This window comes from Lepidochelys olivacea, assembly GCF_965140295.1.
Source record: "Lepidochelys olivacea isolate rLepOli2 genome assembly, chromosome: 7".
NCBI classification, from domain to species: Eukaryota; Metazoa; Chordata; order Testudines; family Cheloniidae; genus Lepidochelys; species Lepidochelys olivacea.
Genome location: NC_140417.1, coordinates 36,987,302 through 37,014,229, shown reverse-complemented (window position 1 = coordinate 37,014,229; position 26,928 = coordinate 36,987,302). Strand labels below are relative to the sequence as shown.

The following is a 26,928-nucleotide window of genomic DNA, read 5'->3' as shown; positions in this document are numbered from 1 at the left end:
CCAGATCCTCTTTCTTTATCATCCTATATTTCACGTCATAGCAGTACAAACACCAAGAATTAGGATGAACTTATTTCAGCCCACCTTTTTCAGAAGTTATTTGTGTGTGTGCTGCTTTGGTACAGTCATTGAACCACAATGCCTCTGCTAACTGGTAAATTTTTCTTTGATTTTTCTAGGGGTCATCTGTTCCATACTAAAACAGAGTGAATCCCCCTAAGCAAGCTAAACTTAGAGGAGGTACTTGTAAAACGCACTACAGTGATTTTGATGTATCACAGAAATAGTAGTATGTACCCAGGGACTGAAAATGGTGTTTTATTAACCTAAATCAAGTGACAGGTGTGTAATTTTTCAAGTTAAATGCACTGCACAAGACCAAACAGAAGCTCTCCATAACTGTCAGTGGGTAAATATTAAAATTAAGTTGAGTTGGGTTGGGTTTAACAAATTAATCGATAAACCCTCCAGTCTGTAAATGATTTCTACTTTCTAACATCGAAAAAGACCACTTTCAATAATAAGCATGCCAACAGCGGGCATACAATTTTGAAATATGAAAGTTTTCATGATCAAGAGAAATTCATCTTGTTTATTGAACATAACCCTGTAAAGGGATTTATGTACATGGCAATATTTGGAAGACCGTGATGGAAAATTCCTTTGGGATGAAGAGAGTTAATCAGGAACCACGGAAATTGGTTTGTATAGCCATGAAACTCCCACATCCAGTAACATGGCTGTTCTCATTCTAAATGAACTTAAAATAAAACAAAAAATGATGAAGATATCCATACAGCTTAGATTTAATAACAATGAGGACTTGGGCTTGGTCCAACCCCAACTGAAGTCAACGGAAAGACTCTCACTGACTTGAAGTGGGCTTTGGATCAGGCCCCATGTCCTTTAATGAGGCAGATGGGTATAGATGGATATAAACAGAGAGTAAACACAAGTGATAATAGAGGGGTGGTGTGTACGTGTGTGTGTGTGTGTGTACGTATATATATATATATATATATATATATATATATATATATATATACACACACACACACACACACACACGTACGTACGTACACACACTACATATTCAATTTACCAGTGTTTTATTTACTGCAGCACAGCTAAATCCTCCTCTTTGATATTAAAAGGAAAGGCTAACAGGGGCTAACTATTCAAGATATATACAGTATTACAAAATTATGCCTCCACTGTAGATCATACACCATTTAAAAAAACAAATCAAAATAAATAATACAGCCAGATAAAATATTTTTTTAAAAATTCAATTGCTGCTACTCTTATGGGTACTGTCAGTGTGGCGTGGCTGGTGTTACAGGTGTAACTTCTATTAGCAATAACAGGAGCAGTGTGCCTAACATTCTAAACACAGGGCTGAACATTTGCCCCTGGAAGTCTGGAAAACATGAGGGTGCTAATTACTAATAATTAATGACATGTAGCAAAACAAATAAATAAAATAAAAACAGGCACATACCAATCTTTCCATTTCCATTTTTTGTAATGTATAAATATTTAGAAAACCCCATTTAGATCGGTCAGTTCCAATTTTAGCCACAGCAGCAGCTATGACTCTTGGGGACATTACTACTGTGCCCAGCAGGGCTTTTTCCTATTACTCTGGCAATAGTATTTTGCAAACAACAGCTTCAGCAAGAATTAGGACCTATGTTGCGCGTAATACAATGATGAGATATAATTCAGTTATGCTGTGTGACTGATACGATCACTCTAGATAGAATTTAGTAGGGCTTCACTCAATTTCATTCATCAATGTAGTACATGGGTACACTTAAGCACAAAATACACAGGAAGCAGTCATTGCATAGGGACCTCAGTGTTTTCTTTCTAAGTCTACATTAACAAGGAGGAAAAAAATAAGAGAAAAAACAAAGGAATTCTAAGTGGGTTATTCCTAGCACTAGTCAACCATTTTTCTATAATACACTTACAATTTTTCCTCAGTCTCCATTCTCCTTTAAAAGTATACATAGCAAGCTATAACAGTTTGATATTTTCAAAGAGTTTGTTCAGTAAAATAAGGTAAAATAAAATAAATAAAAAACAAACCCAACAATAAAACCAAGAACAAATGTTAAAAAAAAAAAAAAGCAAATAGACGTAAAAACAAGCTCATTTGTGAATGGCGACCATGTAAAGAAGCAATACAGAAAGTTTAACTATCTATCACACTTCTTTGCATGCACTGGTATATGGAGCAGGGAATAAATGTGGTGCTTACCAGCTTCAGAGAGGTCTCTAAGGGAGCTGCTGAGTGCACTCCTTTTCAGTCCCTCCCCAGTGGCATAGCTGTCATCCAGGCAGGCTCTGTTCAGCGTCCCATTGCCAGATTCTTTTTTGAGGCTGGAGCACTGGGAGATGCTTGGACGTACCACACCTTTCTGTTTTTCTAGCTCAGCTGAAACAAAGAGAATGATTGTACAGTTCATAGTTATTGACTATAATGAAAGGGAGCCAATGACATGACAAGCCAAATATTATGTATCCAGAGATGTCAGTTTATTGTGGAGTTGAACTGTACATGGAGGAAGACTTGATCCCTGTCCTAGTGGCTTTATAACATCACATATGTGATGAAAGGATGTCACATGCTGGAAAAATAGAATATAAAATCCTATGTTTAGATAGATAGATAGATAGATATCTGCAGCTTCCAGTATGTTCATTTGCACAATGGCTACTGAAGCAGCAGCAAACATGATGCTTTTCAAAAGAATAAAGTTTGATATAAAGAGAAATAGAGTGAACGTTCTTCTAAAGCCCATCTCCAAAAGACAATACCTCTTTTTAAGAAGCCATTTAAAATAGCCCTAAAACTTAAGTACAACTTATTCACCGTATTTGGTATAGACCCACCCTCTACTTACTCATCAGTCAGTTTTTGCTGGTGCTTAAGATATATTTCTATTGCAATTACATAGTACGCTAGCTATCAGTCTAAAGATCCTGGCAGGAGTTTTAGGAATCACTGTTTTATCTCTAAAATAATATCAAAGCCACAGATGGAGAGCTACATTATTTTAAGATTTAAATCCTGGTGGATTATATTACATATATCTTAAACTGATTTACTAATTGTTGATTAGTTTGAAAATGCTCTATTATATGTACCTTTGTACTTACACTCTATTCTGTGCTTTTCCATTTCTTGAACTTCTGCAATAGACTCTCTCAAGTCATCCGTAAATTTCTTTCTATCCTGAGGATTGGGTGCATTGAAATTTATTAGGACTTTGATATCTGCTCCTGGAACAGCTGATGTAAGCCGTATGCCATTTGGATAATCTGTGGGTGGGAAGGGGGAAGGGAGAAAAGACAAGGCTAAATAATGTTTATTATCTTTAATTTTATTCTCTTCCATTTTTACTTATTTTTTCACTAATTCTCTTTGTTACCATTTCCGAACCCTGGACAGACGTCAGAGAAAAGCAGTCTTTACTACCACATTCAAAAACTCAGAAGGCCATTTTACCTGCTCAGAACCCAGATGCATTTTCTAAAGGAAGATAAATCTCACTGAACATCCTCATGGACAATAACAACACTAACACACAAATGAAATCTGTTTGTAGTAGCAATGCCAGTAAAAAAACAGGTTTGGCTGATTTGCTCAAAGGGACAACTTGTTCAGATTTAAGCTAACCTTGACTAAAGTAAAGTAAATCCCAGTCAGTATCCCTGGATTTAAAACAAACAAACAAAAAGACTAACCAAACATGTCTAGTTTAAATGAAAACATTAACCCTAACATTACTAAAGACCTAAACAATACTGCAGCAAGCAAATACAATCTATTGAAGGTCTTTACAAATAATATATTTTAAAAATTGATCTAAAATTATATATATATCTAGTGTGTTACATTAGTTTGATTCAGCAGATTGCAAACAATGATATACTTTATAAATTAAGGGTATGTCTACACTACGGAATAAGGTAGAATTTATAGAAGTCGGTTTTTTAGAAATCGGTTTTATATATTCGAGTGTGTGTGTCCCCACAGAAAATGCTCTAAGTGCATTAACTTGGCGGAGCGCTTCCACAGTACCGAGGCTAGAGTCGACTTTCGGAGCATTGCACTGTGGATAGCTATCCCACAGTTCCCGCAGTCTTCGCTGCCCACTGGAATTCTGGGTTGAGATCCCAATGCCTGATGGGGCTAAAACATTGTCGCGGGTGGTTCTGGGTACATATCGTCAGGCCCCCGTTCCCTCCCTCCCTCCACGAAAGCAAGGGCAGACAATCGTTTCGCGCCTTCTTTCCTGAGTTACCTGTGCAGACGCCATACCATGGCAAGCATGGAGCCCACTCAGGTAACCGTCACCCTATGTCTCCTGGGTGCTGGCAGACGCGGTACGGCATTGCTACACAGTAGCAGCAACCCATTGCCTTCTGGCAGCAGACGGTGCAGTATGACTGGTAGCCGTCCTCGTTGCGTCCGAGGTGCTCCTGGCCATGTCGGCTAGGAGCACCTGGGCAGACATGGGCGCAGGGACTAAATTTGGAGTGACTTGACCAGGTCATTCTCTTTAGTCCTGCAGTCAGTCATATTGAGCCGTCTTATGGTGAGCAGGCAGGCGATACGGATTGCTAGCAGTCGTACTGTACCATCTTCTGCCGGGCAGGCAAGAGATGCGGATTGCTAGCAGTCGTATTGTACCATCTTCTGCCAGGCAGGCAAGAGATGAGGATGGCTAGCAGTCGTACTGTACCATCTTCTGCCGAGCAGCCATGAGATGTGGATGGCATGCAGTCCTTCTGCACTGTCTGCTGCCAGCCAAAGATGTAAAAGATAGATGGAGTGGATCAAAACAAGAAATAGACCAGATTTGTTTTGTACTCATTTGCCTCCTCCCCTGTCTAGGGGACTCATTCCTCTGGGTCACACTGCAGTCACTCACAGAGAAGGTGCAGCGAGGTAAATCTAGCCATGTATCAATCAGAGGCCAGGCTAACCTCCTCATTCCAATAAGAACGATAACTTAGGTGCACCATTTCTTATTGGAACCCTCCGTGAAGTCCTGCCTGAAATACTCCTTGATATAAAGACACACCCTTTGTTGATTTTAGCTCCCTGAAGCCAACCCTGTAAGCCATGTTGTCAGTCGCCCCTCCCTCCGTCAGAGCAACGGCAGACAATCGTTCCGCGCCTTTTTTCTGTGCGGACGCCATACCAAGGCAAGCATGGAGGCCGCTCAGCTCACTTTGGCAATTAGGAGCACATTAAACACCACACGCATTATCCAGCAGTATATGCAGCACCAGAACCGGGCAAAGCGATACCGGGTGAGGAGGCAACGTCAGCGCGGTCACGTGAGTGATCAGGACATGGACACAGATTTCTCTGAAAGCATGGGCCCTGCCAATGCATGCATCATGGTGCTAATGGGGCAGGTTCATGCTGTGGAACGCCGATTCTAGGCTCGGGAAACAAGCACAGACTGGTGGGACCGCATAGTGTTGCAGGTCTGGGACGATTCCCAGTGGCTGCGAAACTTTCGCATGCGTAAGGGCACTTTCATGGAACTTTGTGACTTGCTTTCCCCTGCCCTGACGCGTATGAATACCAAGATGAGAGCAGCCCTCACAGTTGAGAAGCGAGTGGCGATAGCCCTGTGGAAGCTTGCAACGCCAGACAGCTACCGGTCAGTTGGGAATCAATTTGGAGTGGGCAAATCTACTGTGGGGGCTGCTGTGATGCAAGTAGCCCACGCAATCAAAGATCTGCTAATATCAAGGGTAGTGACCCTGGGAAATGTGCAGGTCATAGTGGATGGCTTTGCTGCAATGGGATTCCCTAACTGTGGTGGGGCCATAGACGGAACCCATATCCCTATCTTGGCACCGGAGCACCAAGCTGGCGAGTACATAAACCGCAAGGGGTACTTTTCGATAGTGCTGCAAGCTCTGGTGGATCACAAGGGACGTTTCACCAACATCAACGTGGGATGGCTGGGAAAGGTACATGACGCTCGCATCTTCAGGAACTCTGGTCTGTTTCAAAAGCTGCAGGAAGGGACTTTATTCCCAGACCAGAAAATAACTGTTGGGGATGTTGAAATGCCTATATGTATCCTTGGGGACCCAGCCTACCCCTTAATGCCATGGCTCATGAAGCCGTACACAGGCAGCCTGGACAGTAGTCAGGAGCTGTTCAACTACAGGCTGAGCAAGTGCAGAATGGTGGTAGAATGTGCATTTGGACGTTTAAAGGCGCGCTGGCGCAGTTTAGTGACTCGCTTAGACCTCAGCGAAACCAATATTCCCACTGTTATTACTGCTTGCTGTGTGCTCCACAATATCTGTGAGAGTAAGGGGGAGACGTTTATGGCGGGGTGGGAGGTTGAGGCAAATCGTCTGGCTGCTGGTTACGCGCAGCCAGACACCAGGGCGGTTAGAAGAGCACAGGAGGGCGCGGTACGCATCAGAGAAGCTTTGAAAACCAGTTTCATGACTGGCCAGGCTACGGTGTGAAAGTTCTGTTTGTTTCTCCTTGATGAAACCCCCCGCCCCTTGGTTCACTCTACTTCCCTGTAAGCTAACCACCCGCCCCCTCCTCCCTTCAATCACCGCTTGCAGAGGCAATGAAGTCATTGTTGCTTCACATTCATGCATTCTTTATTCATTCATCACACAAATAGGGGGATGACTACCAAGGTAGCCCAGGAGGGGTGGTGAAGGAGGGAAGGAAAATGCCACACAGCACTTTAAGCACAGCACTTTAAAAGTTTACAACTTTAAAATTTATTGAATGACAGCCTTCTTTTTTTTGGGCAATCCTCTGTGGTGGAGTGGCTGGTTGGCCGATGGCCCCCCCACCGCGTTCTTGGGCGTCTGGGTGTGGAGGCTATGGAACTTGGGGAGGAGGGCGGTTGGTTACAGAGGGGCTGCAGTGGCAGTCTGTGCTCCAGCTGCCTTTGCTGCAGCTCAACCATACACTGGAGCATACTGGTTTGGTCCTCCAGCAGCCTCAGCATTGAATCCTGCCTCCTTTCATCACGCTGCCGCCACATTTGAGCTTCAGCCCTCTCTTCAGCCCACCACCTCTCCTCCCGGTCATTTTGTGCTTTCCTGCACTCTGACATTATTTGCCTCCACGCATTCGTCTGTGCTCTGTCAGTGTGGGAGGACAGCAGGAGCTCGGAGAACATTTCATCGCAAGTGCGTTTTTTTTTTCTTTCTAAGTTTCACTAGCTCTGGGAAGGAGAAGATCCTGTGATCATTGAAACACATGCAGCTGGTGGAGAAAAAAAAAGGGACAGCGGTATTTAAAAAGACACATTTTATAAAACAGTGGCTACACTCTTTCAGGGTAAACCTTGCTGTTAACATTACATACATAGCACATGTGTTTTCGTTACAAGGTCGCATTTTGCCTCCCCCCACCGCGTGGCTACCCCCTCAACCCTCCCCCCTCCCCGTGGCTAACAGCGGGGAACATTTCTGTTTAGCCACAGGCAAACAGCCCAGCAGGAATGGGCTCCTCTGAGTGTCCCCTGAAGAAAAGCACTCTATTTCAACCAGGTGACCATGAATTATATCTCACTCTCCTGAGGATAACACAGAGAGAGAAAGAACGGATGTTGTTTGAATGCCAGCAAACATACACTGCAATGCTTTGTTCTACAATGATTCCCGAGTACGTGTTACTGGCCTGGAGTGGTAAAGTGTCCTACCATGAAGGATGCAATAAGGCTGCCCTCCCCAGAAACCTTTTGCAAAGGCTTTGGGAGTACATCCAGGAGAACCGCGAATGCCAGGGCAAAGTAATCCTTTCACATGCTTGCTTTTAAACCATGTATAGTATTTTAAAAGGTACACTCACCGGAGGTCCCTCCTCCACCTGCTGGGTCCAGGAGGCAGCCTTGGGTGGGTTCGGGGGGTACTGGCTCTAGGTCCAGGGTGAGAAACGGTTCCTGGCTGTCGGGAAAACCGGTTTCTCCGCTTGCTTGCTGTGAGCTATCTTCTTCGTCCCCAAAACCTGCTTCCGTATTGCCTCCATCTCCATTGAAGGAGTCAAACAACACGGCTGGGGTAGTGGTGGCTGAACCCCCTAAAATGGCATGCAGCTCATCATAGAAGCGGCATGTTTGGGGCTCTGACCCGGAGTGGCCGTTCGCCTCTCTGGTTTTCTGGTAGGCTTGCCTCTGCTCCTTACGTTTCACGCGGCACTGCTTCGGGTCCCTGTTATGGCCTGTCCTTCATGCCCTGGGAGATTTTGACAAAGGTTTTGGCATTTCAAAAACTGGAACGGAGTTCTGATAGCACGGATTCCTCTCCCCATACAGCGATCAGATCCCGTACCTCCCGTTCGGTCCATGCTGGAGCTCTTTTGCGATTCTGGGACTCCATCATGGTCACCTGTGCTGATGAGCTCTGCATGGTCACCTGCAGCTTGCCACGCTGGCCAAACAGGAAATGAGATTCAAAAGTTCGCGGTTCTTTTCCTGTCTACCTGGCCAGTGCATCTGAGTTGAGAGTGCTGTCCAGAGCGGTCACAATGGAGCACTCTGGGATAGCTCCTGGAGGCCAATACCGTCGAATTGTGTCCACAGTACCCCAAATTCGAGCCGGCAAGGCCGATTTAAACGCTAATCCACTTGTCAGGGGTGGAGTAAGGAAATCGATTTTAAGAGCCCTTTAAGTCGAAATAAAGGGCTTCATCATGTGGACGGGTGCAGGTTTACATCGATTTAATGCTGCTAAATTCGACCTAAAGTGCTAGTGGAGACCAGGGCTAAGTTTAATATTCTTATTCATTATGGGCCAGATTTTCAAAACTTTCTCAGAAATTATGCCTGGCATCTTTGCACGTGCAATTGCTAGCACACTAACAGTCTCGTTTTGCATGTGCGAACCAGCCAGATGAACTATCTAGTCTGCACATGCAAACAACTGTAAGTGAAAAATTTACAGATGTAATTTGAGATAGCAGGTCAGGGTCGCCTTGAAAATGTAACACTTCGGTATATAATTATAGTGGACATAACAGAAAGAAGCCTAAAGAGCTCAAGAGACAGAGGGGCTTAGTGAAAATGCCTCAAGGCATATTAGAACTTTCTATATATGGAACTGCTTAACTTAACGTTCCATAATAAATACTGAAGTATTTAAGCTTTATGCACTCGTTCCCTTTAAGCACTGACAGTGCTGTACAGCGTGGAAGAAAAATCCATGACAAAATACATGCATAACTCTGATAATTTATATTCAATTGTCCTGATCCCACCACCTTGCTCATGTTTGAGTGGGAGTTTTTGCTGAGCAAAGACTCTAGCACTAACCCTCAGAATTATAGATTCTTCTTGGTCATTTTGTTTTGGTTGTTTGTGAGTAAACAGGCAGGAATGTTTCATATTAACCTCAGCTCTCCAATCACGTTTTTTGTTCAATGTTACCCACCAGTGTCATGCTTCGAGGGAGTAAAAATGTGCTTACTCTATAGGGCATGAACAGTGACATCCTGACCTTTATTTACAACAATGGGGATCATTTAATTAAAGGCATGTGTAAATGATGGGGCAAACAGCCCTTGCTTATCAGATTGTCCTCGTTTTAATTCTTGAACTAGCTGCCTGCAGTCCAGTTGTGCATCTAACATAGCAGGTCTTAACAGCTGGTCACACAAACATCTGCCAGTTGAGCAGAAAGGTACAGACACACCGAGATATACACATAATGAAGATTTTCTCCACTACAGAAAACTATTTGAGTTTTTGCTTGAACTGCTGGCCCCTGGAAATGAGGCCTCACACAGTCTTAGAACATGTGCAATAAATAATTTAATAAAATGTCTTTTCTGAGCCATCCGACCTTATTTATCGACAGAAGGTCCCCAAATTGAATACTAAGTAAATACAGATCTCTTCCATGGATTAAAGTCCATGATCCATTACTCCAACACAGGGTGCTTCCAAGTGCACAACAAAATGGAATTCAAGCATTGTAGATTTCTATTTAAGCAGAACAACAAATCCTCTCTCATGGTCATTCACTCAAGAAACACCATCTGGTGTGCGACAATCTCTACCCCCAGCTGCCAAGGTCATTGTGTTCCAAAAAAAGTATTACACTGCCTTAAGAAGCGCAGAGTCAAATACAGCTACAGTTTACACAAAGACTTATGCACCATACATAGTTTCAACCAAAAGGGAAATCAGGTCATTCACCTTTCTTGGGTGGAAGAGGAGCCAACTAGCTATTCAGTTATAAACCAGAAAAAGTGCAGAACTAAGGGGGGGGGGAAGACATTCATAACAGCTGAGCATGGAAAAGTAAGGCAACTCGATAACTATGAAGACACTTAGAGAGAAATTCAAGCTAGTGAATTGTACTTATCAGCTCTTCTGCAGAGACCAAACTCCCCAATAAAACTCCTATGCCCAGCACGGCTATCAATACAACTGAGATTCCTACAGCAGCAAACACTGAGATAAATAATTTAGGTTTTAGCTGGACTCCACTAAAAATACGCCGCTAACCTTAACATTTTTAAAACTACGTTTGTTTGTAAATATAAATGTTTTCCTTGTGGCCTATTTATGCACTAGAGATAAATGCCATACTTCCTTATCTGGAGCCAACAAATCCCATAATATATTTTACCTTTATCAACCGTGCAATGCCAATAATTTCAATCGACTCAGCATCAGCCAAATTGAAAGGTTTCGCTCCCTTTGCGTTAGTGACACTGGCCTCAGAATGTTCATGAATCGCATTCCCTGAGAACAAGTTGATTCTGACAGCTGCAACATGTAGATTTACTGGATGGATTGATATTGGTTACTTGCCTGCTCTGCTGGCCCTGCAATACTTTGAGTTAGTCTCTTCTCACTCACAGGAGTGAAAGAGAATATGAATTTCACAGGTTACAGGGGACTAGACTTTCTCTTCCCCTGCTAATGTACTGTTTGCACATTCTAAGCTCTTTGTCCATAAATAGCTTATACACAGGTTAGCTGCACACTTTGGTTTTTAACTTCTTTGGAAAACTACTTTTATTTTGACAGTTTTTAAAAATTTGATCAGGCTTTACTTTCCAACAAGAAAATGGGTTACTATAGCCCTGAAGTGTGCTTGTGAGTGTGACTGATTCTGTTGACTCATCTGCAGAATCTTTGAGGGATGGACACAACATCCTCTTCAGTGGGTTTGCTCCTTTCCCTTTAAGAAGCAACCCCAAGGCTTCTCCCATATGGGGACCTGCTCAATGTGCCTTCACTTCTGCAAGAGGCGACATATAATGAGATGGCTTGGGCTGCAGCAGCATCAGTCTGTGGGGGGCACTCAAAGCTATGCTTAATTTCCGCTGACTCCAAGATACCATAGGTCTTTATGTTTACACAGAAGTGAGGATGTGGACAAGAACCAAGAGGTTTATCGATAGCAAAAGGCATGGGGAAGCATCTCTAGGATTAGGCAAAGTCAGTAAGTGTGCCCTCTATTGAAGGTGTATGTCTGATCTTTGCCAGTGTAGTTTGCAGTTGAAGTTATGTTAGCTCTGTAGCTGCTTTTGGATGCCCAGGTGACAGTGGAGGCAGACAACTATTTTCATCTATGACCAGGCTGCAAACATTCCTGTGTGATGTGGACTGTACCTGAGTAAGTCATGCCTTTGTAACCTCACAGCTAGATTACAGCAATAAACCGTAATTGTAACCCTTTAAAAAAATCACCTGGATTTTTCAGCTCATGTAAAATACACCAACTTGTTTCTTTATTTGGATGAGCCATTTGAGCATGTGACCTCATTTTCAGGGGTTATGGGAATGGCAGGCAAGGAACACCTTGGAGAAACCAGAAACTATTGTACCACTGAACCACACTGGATTTGTTACACAGTTCAAGGTTTTGGCTATTATCTATAAAGCCATACATGGTCTGGGTGCCAAATGTCAGAGAAACCACTTATGTCCCATAGAAACAGCTATGCTTGCTGTTAGATTGCTATTGCTATTGATTCCTGGGGTTCAACTCTCCAGGAGCAGTGGCAAGAAAGTCATATGGAAGGCCCCCTCTGGCTGTCTCCTGGAGACTGAGTTTGATACATCTGATGGGCGAAGCATTTAAATTACCCTGGGAACACCTGGGGACAGGAGATGCAGGTTTTTAAATACAGAAACTTCATCTAACTATATTTTGTATTTAATCTTTTAGGTACGGAGTTGAGTTATAAATCAGTAAAGATATTAAACAAACAAACAGCAGCTGAGAGACTGTTTTACTCAAATCGGTCTCTCAGTCATTATTTAGAACTATATCTGTTAATTGCAGCTGAAGAAAAAGGATACACCAAATTTGTCCTCACTGCATTCAGAAACACCATTCTGAGGCAGATGTGACTCCGATCCTTAAGCCAGAAGTCTCTTGACAGTCCTGCTATTTTCAAAGAGCATCTTGTATTTAATTCTAGGGCTAGTTCCAGCACATACTGACTTCACCTCCTAGACCTAAGAAACTGATGGGCAGCTCTTCATCCTGATATCAGAAAACCATATGGAGAAAAATAGAGAGAAAAACTTACACTGATTTTCAAAAAGAAGAACTTGCATTCCATAGAGGGAAAAGGACTGTCGAAAACTGTACGTGACCGAATTCTTCTTCTTTTGAAAGATCTTGGTGACCTGAAAATATCAATTAAAAAAACCCAGACAAAATAAGAATGTGTTCTTTGATCTGAACATCAGTGGAAAGTATTCAACTACAATAGTGAAACAATTCTATGCACACTACTTTAATTACTCTTGGTACTGGCATATCAGAAATATATATATATTTTACCCAAAGACAGCTTCCAGTCTCCAATACAGTAACTATTTGCTACTTTTGCTTTTCTTTTTTCCCCCTCCTGCACTGGAACCAGTCTATTGGGATATGATTCTACAACCTTTGCTTGCAGACAGATAAACAAGGCTTGAAAAATGTACATGACCCCTACCAACCAGGGGGCTTGGGACAAAGTATCTGTGTGTTACCATATCTCCCAAGGCCACTGCCCCTAAATCTTAAAGAAATGAAACAATTACATATTGTTTATTGAATGTAATTGAAACATTCACAATTAGCTTACATATGTCATACATATGTCATTCGTCCCTTTCTCTGCCACATAGTTGTTTGTCTCTCCTACTCCCCCCAAAAATCTCTCAGTACTTGACTATTTCTCCCTTCTATTACCTTATTCTATCAGCCTCTTCCCTCCCTCTGCTACCCTCCACCCTCATTCCTATTCACTCCCTCTCTTACGCCTCATATGTAGGGCTTGAGAGGTTTACCAGACACTTAGGGTATGTCTACATAGGCCACATGAGTGAGTTTCCAAGCTACTTCTGCCACCTCCCTCCCTAAGCTTCAGAGCCAGCGCTCCAGTTTGAGCCGCAACTTCAAAGTGCTGTCTACACAGCTGTTTTTAGAGAGAGCTAGTGTGAGCTCCACCACCCCAAGTCTGTCGACCCAGGCTGAGAGGCTCACTTCCACAGGCTGTGCAGATTTACCCAAAATAGCTCAAGGACTAAATCACTCACTAGTCCAGGAGCTAGTCTCAGATAAGAAACTGAGCCAACTCACAGGGATGGTGGTAGGATTCCTATCAGTGTGTGGTCGGTGGGATTATCTTAGCCTCCCACTAGGTGGTATCCGATAAGTCTGAAGCACGCATCCCTTCTGGCTCTTAGACGTCAGAAAGAGCTTTTCCTCTCTCTGTCCCCTGTACTACAATGAGACTGCAGAGAGGCAGAACAGGGCACGGGCCTGGAACTCAGGAGACCTGGGTTCTATTCTGGGATCTATTGCTGACCTACTGTGTGACCTTGGCCATGTCTCTTCACCTCCCAGTGCCTCTGATTCTCCTCCTGCCCTTGGTCTGTCTTGTCTGATTAGACTGTGTTTGTACAGTGCTTAATACACTGGAACCCTGATTTTGACTGAGGCCTCTAGGCACTAAAGAAATACAAATAATAACTAAATAACCTGCTCTTCAGCATCTGTTTTTGGGACCTCCTCCACCATAACTAGATCCTGCCTCTGCTGCAGCTCACAGCTTGCTCAAGTTGTGGCAGAATAAAATTGATTCAGTTCTTGTTAATTTTAACTTCTGGATATAGAGTTCCCCATTTGCACCACTGATAACTAACAAGACTCTAGTCAGTTTTCACTCTGATACAATTTGGCAAAGCTATTAGCATCAGACTAAGGGAGACAAAACACAGACTGTTTGCAGAGGATGACACTGTTGCATTGATTTACACTCATGATCACATTTGGATCTGAAGGCTATTTTTCTGTTTTTAAGGGAAGGCTGCCTTGTTCAAGCCCTGAGTAAGGAGTACAAATTATAAATAATGAGCAGGCAATGTACCTTTATGTTATCACTCACAACAAAATATGGCATATAATATCCAACCAACTTAATTCTCCAGGTAAAAATCAAAATACATTCAGACTACAAAGTACTACAAGTGTTCCTGTTTTTGAAAGTAATTCAACAAAATGCTTCCAAGCTGTCACTCCTTTTATTTGTATTTTTAAAAGACACTGGGTCAAGTTGAATGTATGCTGGGAAGGAAAGTCAACTGTAAAACATATTTCAACTTACTCAACTTATATTCAAGGGAAAAGACACGTCTAGATCATAACAGATCAACTGAACACAGATCAATAGCCAGATTAATTACCCTTTCCTGTTTTATCTCAATAGCTAGATGAGCCTTTTTTGAAACAGGTAAACTGGAACTATCACAAATATTTTTTGCAACAATAAACTATTGTACCAAACCACTTTCTTATAACTAATAGTAGTAACAAGAAAGAATCTTCAGGTTTCAAAGAAAATCATAGAATGACAATTGTGGGACTGGAAGGGACCTGGAGAGGTCATCTAGTCCAGTCCCCTGCATTCATGGCAGGACTAAGTATTATCTAGACCACCCTGACAGGTGTTTGTCTAACCTGCTCTTAAAAATTTCTGATGATGGAGATTCCACAGCCTCCCTGGGAATTTATTCCAGTGCTTAACCATCCTGATAGTTAGGAAGTTTTTCCTAATGTCCACCCTAAACTGCCTCGCTACAATTTAAGCCCATTGCTTCTTTTCCTATTATCAGCAGTTAATGAGAACAATTTTTCTCCCTTCTCCTTGTAACAACCTTTTATGTACTTGATTAAATATATATTTAGGGGATTATCAATGATTATGAGCAAGGCTATGTTTTAGTCACAGATATTTTTAGTAAAAAAGTCATGGACAGGTCATGGGCAATAAACAAAAATGCTCAGCCCTGTGACCTGTCCATGACTTGTACTATATACCCCTGACTACATCTTGAATGTTCTGGGGGGGCACCTGGGCTGCTGGGGGAGCTTCGTGGTGCCCGCTGGTGCTTGTGGGGATGCTGTGGGGGTGCGTGCGTGCGCGCACTCCGGGGCTCCCGTTGAAGCTCGGGGGTAGGAAGCCATCCAGGACCGCCGCTGCCAGTGAGGGCCGACCCGGGACCACAGCCGCCAATGCTGCTGGTGGGGGGTGCCCTGGGACCGCTGCTGTTGCTGGGGGTGGGGCAGTGCAGCTGGCTCCAGGGCTGCCCAAGCAGCTCGGGCAGCTCTGGGGTCAGGCACACCTGCAGAAGTTACAGAGGTCCCAGAAAATCACGGAATCCGTGATCTCCATGACAGACTCGCAGCCTTAATTATGAACAGTTGGACATGAACTCTTCCTAGACAAGTTGAAGCTCAAGGTCATATTCATGGATCACTAGAACACAATTTGGATTTTAAATAGCGTCTCCGATTTTATCCATGAATCTTATTTTTTAAATGCATTTGAATTATAAAAACCCAGGCTCCAGTCCCATGCACTGGGTGTCATCCTACAAATAAATCAAACAGTGCACAATGCGAAACAAAGGAGCGCTCAGCCCATCTTGACTCAAACAACTACTGACCAGCTAAAGCCAGATAATAAAAATAATCCAAAGCCGTGGCTGGTATCCCTTTCCAAAATGCCTGGGGAAAATGACGGGCTTAGATGTAATGAGGTATTAATGATATTCATGCAAGCAATACATAGCCCTTACAACATGTTTTTTTTTTCCTGTAGATTTGCTAGAACTGTTTTAATTTATTATAAGGATAAACTCAATTAGTAAAACTCAATTTCTAAAATTCAACGTATTTGCACAGATATACTCACTACTCAGACAAGAGCTTCCCCTTGTAAACTAAACTCTTCTATTTCCTCCAAGGGGTGTGTATGTGTGCATATGCGATGGGAAGGAGAACCTATGTTGCAGATAACTGGAGGATACAAAATCCTTAGTTTACAGCTGTTTAAATTCATAACACTCTGCCTCTTAGCACATATTGCCTCTTGGGTTTTGAGCTGTATGCTCAAACAAATTTGTTAGTTTCTAAGGTGCCACAAGTACTCCTTTTCTTTTTGCTGACTCCCATGGAAATCAATGGGAGTTCACAGCACCAAGCTCCATCCAGATAGTGCTCAGCTCCAAGAAGGACCAAGGGGCAGATTTTTAAAGGTATTTAGGTGCCTAAAGATGCACCTACATGCATAACTCCCACTGAAATCAATAGAAGTTAGGCACCTAGACACTTCTGAAAGTCCCGCTAGGTACCATCTACACCTTAGGCACCCATATATCTTTAAAAGTCTGGCCTCCAGCCTTTAGCAAGATCTGAAAAACATTTGCATTTTAGAAAGCTGGACCTTATAAGCAAGAAAATCATCATCACGTCACAGAAAACCTGGTTGATAGTGCTAGTAAAGCTCCCTAGCAAAAAACCCTTCAGCCTTGGTGCCAAAAATATGCTGATAAGACTATCAGGGCAAAGGTTAAGCTGTCTCCCTCGAAGCAAAGATAAACAAATGAATGGCAGCAGAAATCTAGCAATGAAAATATAGTTTTCTACACACTTCTTAGTGTACTTAAGAAGTCTCTCTACTTATCAGAATCTGTGTGCTAATAAAAGCTTATCTTAAGAAAAAAAACATTGTATCTGAAAATACGTACCACAAGGAGGTCATTAAATAAAAATATTTCTCGCTGGTGCAGACCAAGCTTCTGAGGTTTATTTGGGTCTGGAACTTCAAACAACCTACAGTAGCAAACAAGTCTCCGGTGGGGTAGAGAGAGAACCTATGGTATACAGAAAAGTACAATGCTGAACTCAGTTAATAAAGAGTATCTTTCTTGCCTGAAGTCTTTATGATTATGTGAATACTTCTAATATCTTTAGTTCTTTAAGACCAATAGTAGACTGTTTTTCATCACAGGATGAACAATATAATAACACAGATATATCTGCTGCAGAGCTGCAACAGATCCACAACATAATGAAATCATTAGGTCAGATATTCTGTAGGGTCTTGTATCCTGCACATTGAAGCCAATGGGAGTTTTGCTACTGTCTTCAATAGGAGCAGGAGCAATCCCTAGTTTGTATAGCTATAAAACATTGAGTAAAATAAAGCAGAAAGACTGATCACAAAGCAAAGTGTTTCCATTTTGCTGCACACTTTTAAATATCTAATACCAAATAACAGGGGATGCAAAATTATCTCACCTTTTGTGAGATGGCGAATACACCAGGCTTTGGTGGGTTTGTTTTTAATTGTTTAATTCTACCTATGTATTTCTAACATCAAGGAAAGGTGGCATGCACATCAGGAAAACATAAATGCATTTTCAGTCTGACTTCTTTTCTCATGCTGATAAGAAAACCAATTGTAACTTCCCACTTTCTACCTTGAAACATTCCTGCCTACAGCATCTACAGAAAATATAGTTATTCTGAACCTACTGAGACTTCATGTCTTTCAAATGCAAATAAGATTATTCTGCCAATCATATTAAAAAGGGATGTTTTAAATTTATATTTTCATGTAAAGCATAGAATATTCCTTTGCACCTAGGACTTGTTTTTCTTATTTTAAATGAACTATTTTATTACAACCTCTGATTCTATACGGGAACAATATGGTTTATTAGGCCAAGGAAGCTGAAAAGCAGAGATTATTAGTAAGTACACACTAGTCCTCTAAATCAGTGGTTCTCAAAACTTGCTCATAGTATGGCCTATATTTTAATATAGAAACTGATAAATGGACACCTTCCCCTCCTCTTTGTCATTTCATTGGGTGAAATCCTGGCCTTATTAAAAATCAATGAAATTTTTGCCACTGACATCAATCGTGCCAGAATTTCACCCCCAATGCCCCTGTGGCATTATATTAATAACTTATTCTCCTGGGGTTTTTGCCAGGGGAGGAGAGTTTTAAAACCTGGCTAATGCTCTACAGGAATCCAGCTGGCAGAGAATGCTAGAGAAAAGGTGCTGAATCAGTTTTCCCTAGAGGTCACCCTTTCCCACTTTTGGTGCTGGACTAGCTGTTGTGGGCTGCCACCAGAGAGGGCTTAGATGTGGGTTAAGCTGCTGCATTCCCCCCCAACTCCAGACAGACTTACTTCCCCTTGGGGCTCGCAGCCTGGCATCTGCCACTGCAAGATGACAGACTGTAAGGAGTAAACTGAACCTAATTAATTTAGAGTTAACTACAGAGACCTACATATGGAATTAAACTGAAAGGAAAATGTATTCATTCTTAACAATCAACAGAAGTGTCCTCCAGAGCATTTCCGTAGTCTGCAGGCATTGCTAAACAAACACCTAGGAAGTACTAATAGATACTTTCATTAGACTATTGAAAAAAAGCTTTCCACCACTCTAACAAGGCTTCCATGTTGACTGCTCATGCAAGGACTGCAGGAGGCAAGCAGATTAAAAGCAATGCAAGTGAGAAGTACTTCTCTGGAAGTACTCCAGATTCTCTGGATCATCCTAGAATAAAATAATAATGCAAAGGAAAATATTTATAATAATAAAATTATTAAGAGTCAAATTTGTAAAATGACATCTAATCTTTTGACAGAAGATGCTACATTGTACAAAGCTAAGTCAGGTGATGGGGAATTAGCATTTATATTTGCATTTTAAAAAATGGTTTTTACTATTATTGGCAACACTAGCCTGAGATTAAAATAAGTGGAACACTTCATTAGGAGATTCAATTTTAAGAATATAATTGTATTTGTGTGGGACTTCAATTTTTATTTAATGCCTGTTGTACTCATCTACCTTTGAAAAGAGAGTTGCAAATTAATTGGCAATATCCTCCAAACAAACAAACAAACAAACAAACAAACAAACAAACAAGGAATAGTTGATAAAGTGAGAGCTAGGTGATACGGTGTGCCTGTTGGGACAGAATCAATGCGATTTTCATTTTTGCATAGGGCACCCTAGATAGATAGTCTGGTGACAATTTGCATTAGTAATGCACAAATAAAAAAAGACAGAGCATGAGAAAAAACAAAATCTAAAAAACTCTAGGCAATGAATTATAAACAAACTACACGAAGAAAAAACTTTCATTCTTAGCAAATCTTTATACCTTAGAGGATGAACTGACTTCTGCAGGAAGTGTTGGTGTGTTTTTGCTAAGTCAACAGTGAGAAAAGTTTGCTTAAAAGATAAATAAACTGAAAGAAGCCTACATTTTGAAAAAGCCAAAAATACAGCAGAAAAATATTAGTGTTAGTAAGGGATAATCCTGAATATTAAACTGCTTCTGATTAGTGTGGTTTATAAACCATGAATCAATATGAAAAGGAATACCTACACAACCAAGTCCATGATGCAGAGATCCAATCTACAGTAGAGAGACACATACAAGTTTATTAAACTTCAGAGAAACAGTACTGTATCATAGCAAGTAAATACTTCATGGTCTTTCTACTACTTACTTGACTAAACTCCTATAAAGTAAAAACAAACATTTCTATGAGTATATGTGGCTATTTCCTGCATTTTCTTTCACACAGTAAAAAAATTCTCACCAAATGCACCTGATTCTATGAAAAACCACTGCTTCCAGAAAGGCTGTTAAGTCTCCCTTACTGCATGAGCTCAGCACACTGGAGGATCAAGCCCTGTGTCTAGAATGCTATGTGCCTGAATCAGACAGGAGCAGAAATACATACAAATACTGTCAACTGAAAGTTTTATTTGACAATAAATATGACACTCCCCTCCCCACCCAAACACTATAGAACAGTCAAGAAGTTTTTCCTTTCCCCCTGTAGCACATGGTGTAAGACACTATTCGCTTTCTGATATTTGGTGACACCTTCCCCCAGTTCTTCCAGAGGGTCTTCAGTTCTCTTTCATGCCCTGATTCCCCTGCTTTAAACCAACTGGGATAGTCTCAGGTTAGACAAATAATACTTAGCATTGATCTTCAAAGCTCTTTACAAATAATTGGGCAACTCTTGAGATCCTTCCTCAGTTCCTAATCTGTCCCTACTCACCTAAAACTCCCTATGGCAGGTAACAAGTTGAAGCTCAAATGGTAGCCAAGAATCCATTAAAAACTGCAGCACAGCCTCAGGAGTTAGAAGGTCTGGGTTCTACTTCCAGCTTTATCACAGATCTCCTATGTGACTTTGGGCAAGTCATTTTCAAAAAAAGAACAGGAGGACTTGTGGCACCTTAGAGACTAACCAATTTATTTGAGCATAAGCTTTCGTGAGCTACAGCTCACTTAATCTGTTAGTCTCTAAGGTGCCACAAGTCCTCCTTTTCTTTTTGCGGATACAGACTAACACTGTTGCTACTCTGAAACCTGTCATTTTCAAAAGGCGCTCATTGAGATGTGGACCTGACTTTCAAAAGTGCTGAGTATCTGGAGCCTCTACTGACTTCAGCTGCAGGTTTGGGGGGATCCAAAAACAAAGGCACCCCAAATTAGTGGACATTTTTTAAAATGTTGTCCTGAATTTCTCTGTGCCTCAGTTGCCTCATTTCCAAAAAGGGGATAAAAATACTTCCCTCCCACACAGGGATGTTGTGAAGAGAAAGTAATTAACGATTGTGAAGCACTTCAAGATCCCTGAATAGAAATCAATGACTAAGTACAGAACAGTCAGAATCATACTCAGCACTTTTGTGAACTAAGTAAATATTATTATCCCGTTCCTACAGATAGAGGACATGAGGAAGAGGAGTTAATTGAATTGCGAAGCCTAGAGAGGGAGGGAGCGAGCGAGCGTCAGAACCAGCATTAGAACTCAAGAGAACTTGGTTCCCAGATTATCTCTTAGACCATAAGATTATATCACTCTCTAATACAGATCTTCTCTCTTTTAAACATGGGCCTGTACAGCCTGTTTTAAGGAGGAGGAAACACTGACATCAATAAAATCTTTAATTAAAAGGTATAAAGCTGAAATATGTTTTTCTAAGACATCACTTTGCAGCAACATGCTCCAGTCGTTTTGAAATATAATCACTGAAGATTATTAAAATGCAGACATTTCAGAGCCAAAATTCAGGATTAAAACTAACAGGGAGAATATGTGGGTAAAACAGGTACATTTTATAATCTTTATTTAAAAAAATAATTTGTAATATTCATAACCTCACCATGCACAGATGTGCAATTCTGTCCAGACTAAAGTGCAGAGAAATGTTCACTTGCTTAGTGAAAGTTATGAAAACAAGGCCATCTTTGTAGCAATTTTATTACATTGACATACTTCCCATATTTTGTCATTGTCCAGTCCAATTTATGTTTACAAGAAGCCTCAGGTAGCATCCCTTGCCCGGCAACTCTCAGTCATCTGGCATAATCAGCTTAAGTTTTAGTGCAAAATTAACTTACTGGTTTCTTTCCTACGATGAGTTTTTCGACCTTTTGGACCTGGGATACATGATCTTCATTTGTCTTCAGTTCCCGTTTGCGGATTCGCTCATATATTCCAATCAGCATCTCTCGTGGGATATCTTCACCATCATCTACACCTGCAGAAACCAACAGCTTTCATTACCACTTTGGCTTACAATGACCTGACTAACCAACACTGGCTCCTCTCCACACTTACAGCTCAATAATGTGGGCTTCTTAGCAAGAACAAGATAAGGACATAGGTACTGTTTGTTTACCTTACTAACCACAAAGAAGGAGCTGCCTTGTTTATATGGATCACTAATATGCCTGTTAATCTAAGTAGTTCTGTTCCATGACCTAATATAGTCAAATAATCTTCCAGCCAACAAGCAGTTGAGGGAGTCTAAATCCTTTTCTGATGCACTGTCATTTTGCCAATCTTACAGCAGAAGAAAACACTGTTATATATTAAAAAATACAAAAGTGTTACTTTTCACTCCCTCATCACACCACACATCCACTGACTGAAATATTTTAATTGTGAATTATACTTTTGATTTTTTTTTTAAATTACTAAAGCAAAATTTGCCCACAAGAGTAATTCCCTAAGCAAACCTTCATAGCTACTAAGGCAGATGAAATAAAAAAACCCCACTATATTAAAGTTTAAGTGAATTTAATGCAGATGAAAGTTACCAGATAATGTTCTTGGACACTAAATTCTACCTTTGTCCCCAGAACAGTATAGCATAGGGCAGAACCAGTACTATGATTCCAATCTTCCTCACCAGTGCTCCTCAGCCCTGACCTGCAGGGATCAGCTCTACAGGCAAGATGGGAGTGCAGTCTTCGTGTCCGTTCAGTCCTGGGCCTCTCTGTGGAGACTACCAGCAAGGGTGCCAATCAAACAATGTGAATTGTGGTGGTGGTTTTGGTGAGGGGGACACTTGTCTAGCAGGAAGGAAATAAGCACCCTGAGCACCTCATTCTGCAAGCTGACCTGCCCAGGTAGGTAGACCTTTGCACCAACACACCCAGTCCCAAGGAGTCTGACTCATTTCACAAAAGCCACCTAACAGTTTTCACATTCTAGTGACTTTTGGTCACTAATGACCTCAGCTGGATTTGAACTAGAGAACCAGAAGTTCTGAATCCCACATCCCAGATCAAACACTTTTCTCTCCCATTTTTTAAATGAAACTTTTCATTTAAGTCATAGCCATACATCTTATACAAACCAAACTAATAATACACATTATTCTCTCTCTCACCCATCTCATTTGCTAGATCTTCTACCATAAATAATAACTATTATCCAGTCTGAGATGACATTAGACACCTTATCATACAAGTGTGCTGGTTAATGATTAAAATAATTTTAACTAATCATTTCTTGTTTTAATATTAATTTTGAGAGAATGCAGTTTACTCTAGAAGAGCATTTTACACTAATTCACATCAGTCTTGTTATGCTGTTTTAATTTTTAATACTGCATAATTATTGAGAGTATTCCAACAAGCGCGACAGAATCCTGGAAGTTGCTCCTGAATTCCTAACTTTCATGGACAGAATCCAAATACACCTTTTGCACGTCAAATCTGGTGAGTAATTTAAAGCACAGGTCCTCAAACGTTTTAACACAGGCTGGACCACATCTTAACAGATATCTCCCCTCCCATTCATGCTCACCTTCTTTCCCATTTGCAAACGCACAACATCCCTGTGGCAACTACAGCAATTGCTTACATAAGTAGTCTGATGACAATATTTAATCTTTTCTTAGCAGCTGGAAGCAAGGGGGAGCTTGCACCATGTGAACAGCTGCAAATGCTCCACAGACCACAGCCGAAGACCCATCCATTCATTACAAGTTAGGAACAGTATAGCCTACTAGACTGCTCTCTATGACAAAAGTTATATATAAAAAGCAATAGTAGGAATCTAGTAAGAGGGAGCCTCTAGAAACACCCTTGCTCTGATAAAACAGTCAAGAACATAGCTGCTAAATGAGCATAGAAAGTAGGAGTATGAGGCCATTTTCAACCTTATTCTTCTGTAGACTTTTAACTAAAATGACAATACTAAACTTAATCTTGTTTAGCTTGCACTCTACACTAAAATGTCTGCCAAGGATAGCGTGCAATACTGATTTATAGGGAATGAAATGGAAAACCAACACTTTCATTGTCAAGATCTGAAATTCCAGAATACATCAGTATCTGTGACTTAATCAGTATCAAGATGAACCAACTGCATCTGTAGATATGAAGGGAAGATTGGCAGCTGTCTGAATTACATAGACCTAAGTCTGGCCAGTAGCCACTAATGAACTCCACTGCCTTCTTCCTGCCATGCAGCGAACTACGCTGTGCGATGGAGAAAAAGGTGTTTTGTTTTGTTTTTCTTACAGCCAGTATCTTTGTGCTTACTGTTGGCGTAGCTCCTGTGTCTGTTCTGCTACTGCAGTGAGCCCATACTCTACCACAATCAAATGCTACCAATCAGAAGAAACACTATGGATTGGACTGTGCCTGACCCGTGCATGGGAGTTGAGGTGGGGGAGAGTAAGCATAGGCAGCCTTCTCTTTATTGTGCCTTTCCTGCAAGGACCAGAGATAATCATAGTCCCTCCTAGTGCCCCCTCAGGCATAAACAACCTGAAAAGGTGTGGGGCGGGGAAAAGGTCCAGCACCCTAACCGAGCCGGCCACTATGGAGCTGTAGATGCTGAGCCATCCACTTCCCATATACATGCTGCAATGTGTCCACTCCTCCTGAGTTCAGCCTCAGGCCTGGGTAGGGGTGCAGCTCCACACTATCTGGGGTTGTGTCTAACAAGCACAGTCTGGTTCTTTATCTGTGGCACAGAGAGCCAGTTTAGGTCAGTACCAGAGCTGTGCTTGCAAGCAAAAGGTGGAGGGAATTCAAACATATTTTAAGATAATGTTGCTCTTCTTTCTAACAAGCCATGCTCTGGTGAATGGGACAAGATTTTTCATCTCTGGGGAGGGAACCAGCATATAATGTGGGGAGGTATGGGATATAGATTTGGTGAACCAGGAAAGCAGAAGAGCAGAAAGGTCTGACTGTGGGTTTCAGAGCGCCAAGGGCTGGAGAACAGATTAAGCCTCTTGACTGGAAATCACTCTTCGAGTCATGGAATGGGGATTCCACATCCACACAGATGCAGAATTCAATGCAATTAGGTTAGCTGGGTTTCAGTTTCCTTCCCACTTGACTTTTACAAGGGCCTTAGAACTGATTTTTTCTAAGGGATTTAAAGCCTCTGTTTATTTCAGAAGGCCTTCAGCATGGCACACTGATTATTTTCCAGACTTTTATATATATTTATGTGTTCACAGCGCAAGTTATCTTAGGTAACATTTGTTGGATGGGGGTCTAGTAAACAAAGTTTTTAATTTTCATCTCTGAGAACGTGGATAATCATTGTGGATATGCAGCTCCCACATTAACTCCCCTTTAATATGAGTGGGAGAGTTCTTGGTTCACGGAGGACTAACTTGTCTGTCTGGCAGACAGAAAAGTTGATCCTGAAAGTTTCCTTTGAAACAAGACAGTGAAAGAAACTTCATTTTAAAAATGAAATTCAAGATTTTGGAGAATGCTGCAAAAGGTCCTACTTCTAAAATTCTGTCAGCATCGAGGACCAGTGTCCTTGGTGATGGATTTGTGAAGTGTTTCTGCCTCTGTTGACCAAAGGTATGAGTACAGAAGTCATTAGTGGGCTTACAATGTAGTTACCCATCCCTGTCTACACACTGTACTCCCCATTTCACAAACACTGGCTACATTATCCATTAACACTACTGATCTTTGTACCTTCTTTCACTTGTTGGACAACTTTACTATATAATAGGGTTTATTCAGCCTCATTCATGTATGTAAAATTACAAACTTTATGAGCTGCCATCTGACTACACAAAGGGTGCCAACATGCCAAGTTTCAATTATATCCAGGAAATTGGCACATTACAGAGATGTGAATACAAGATAGAAGATATTTATAACAGATCTCAAGGGAGTTGGGAATAAAAGACTGAATAGAAGTTCTTTACAATGAGGATGGAATATGGATGATGAAGGATTACAAGCCTAATTCTGCTTTCACATTATTTTAGGAATAACATTGCTGAAGTCAATATATTCACAGCAGTGTAAATGCAAAGTAAGTAAAATCACAAGTAGGCTCTATATATTTTATCTTTGTCTTAGATCGTATCTGAAGTAGATTTGCTTTTAGGATGGTTAGGGAAATTTATATATATCTATCTATAAAACCAACATTTTATATATAATTTCCCTAGCCATCCTAAAAGCAAACCTACTTCAGATTCAATATAATATCTGATATATTGTAATTTCCCTAACAAATAAAAAGCTTTGCTGACAATCATTCAAGTTTTCTCACCCCTTAGATTCTTAACAAAATCTTCAAGCTTCATCTTGCGTTCTGGTTTCACATTTGGGCTATACATGTCTGTGTTTAACAATATGATTGCGAAAGCTAGGATGAAGATGGTATCAGGATTTCGGAACTGTCTCACAACGCCGGGATTGCAGATACAGTATCGCTGGCTGTAAGAAACAAAGGGGGGGAAGTCGGCCAGAGTTAACAAAAGCTGTGTGACTAAAACCAAATCAATGAACTGTTACATTCAAGAGGCCAAGTTTGGTATCCTTTATACTTCATACACATTTAGTTTTCTATAGTACTTCTCTGCCCAGTCACATTCTCAGAACTAACATCCTAGAATGCTGAAGGCTTAAGTTTTCCGTTTTACAACCAGTGAACTCATTAGCCAGACCAGATCCTCAACTGGGGTAACTTCATTAACTTCAATATTCCGCTGACTTCAGTGGAACTACACCTGCTTACAGCAGCTGAGGATCTGGCCAGGATTTTTACATTTATATTTTAGATGATTTACATTTTTTCCTTCCACAATAAAGAACATTTCTGTGGGCTTTAATAAATTAATTCTCTTTGCCCCACTGTGCTAACCTGCTTAACAGAAGGTTAAAAAAAGTACATGGAGATACTGTAAAATGTAAATAAAGTCCAGTGCCTCCATGTACAGAAACCAAGCTCCTAAATTACAACAGTGAATTTTCAGGGACAGATATTTGAA

At 41.2% G+C, this 26,928-nt stretch overlaps 1 protein-coding gene across 12 annotated transcripts in view; it reads right to left on the bottom strand.

Annotated features, from left to right (window-relative positions):
- The window catches only part of IQSEC1 (IQ motif and Sec7 domain ArfGEF 1), a 716,009-nt gene that overhangs the window by 11,884 nt on the left and 677,197 nt on the right, over window positions 1–26,928 (bottom strand). For 8 of the 12 annotated variants that reach the window (XM_084635153.1, XM_084635152.1, XM_084635157.1 and 5 more), the window contains 7 exons: window positions 26,208–26,374; window positions 21,773–21,912; window positions 19,733–19,762; window positions 17,064–17,189; window positions 12,569–12,668; window positions 3,157–3,330; window positions 2,267–2,443 (listed from right to left, as the gene is read on the bottom strand). In XM_084635153.1, coding sequence (XP_084491279.1) covers window positions 2,267–2,443; window positions 3,157–3,330; window positions 12,569–12,668; window positions 17,064–17,189; window positions 19,733–19,762; window positions 21,773–21,912; window positions 26,208–26,374 — 914 coding nt within the window. The remainder of the gene's footprint in view (window positions 1–2,266; window positions 2,444–3,156; window positions 3,331–12,568; window positions 12,669–17,063; window positions 17,190–19,732; window positions 19,763–21,772; window positions 21,913–26,207; window positions 26,375–26,928) is intronic. The other 4 variants (XM_084635156.1, XM_084635158.1, XM_084635155.1 and 1 more) reach the window with 1 other exon arrangement.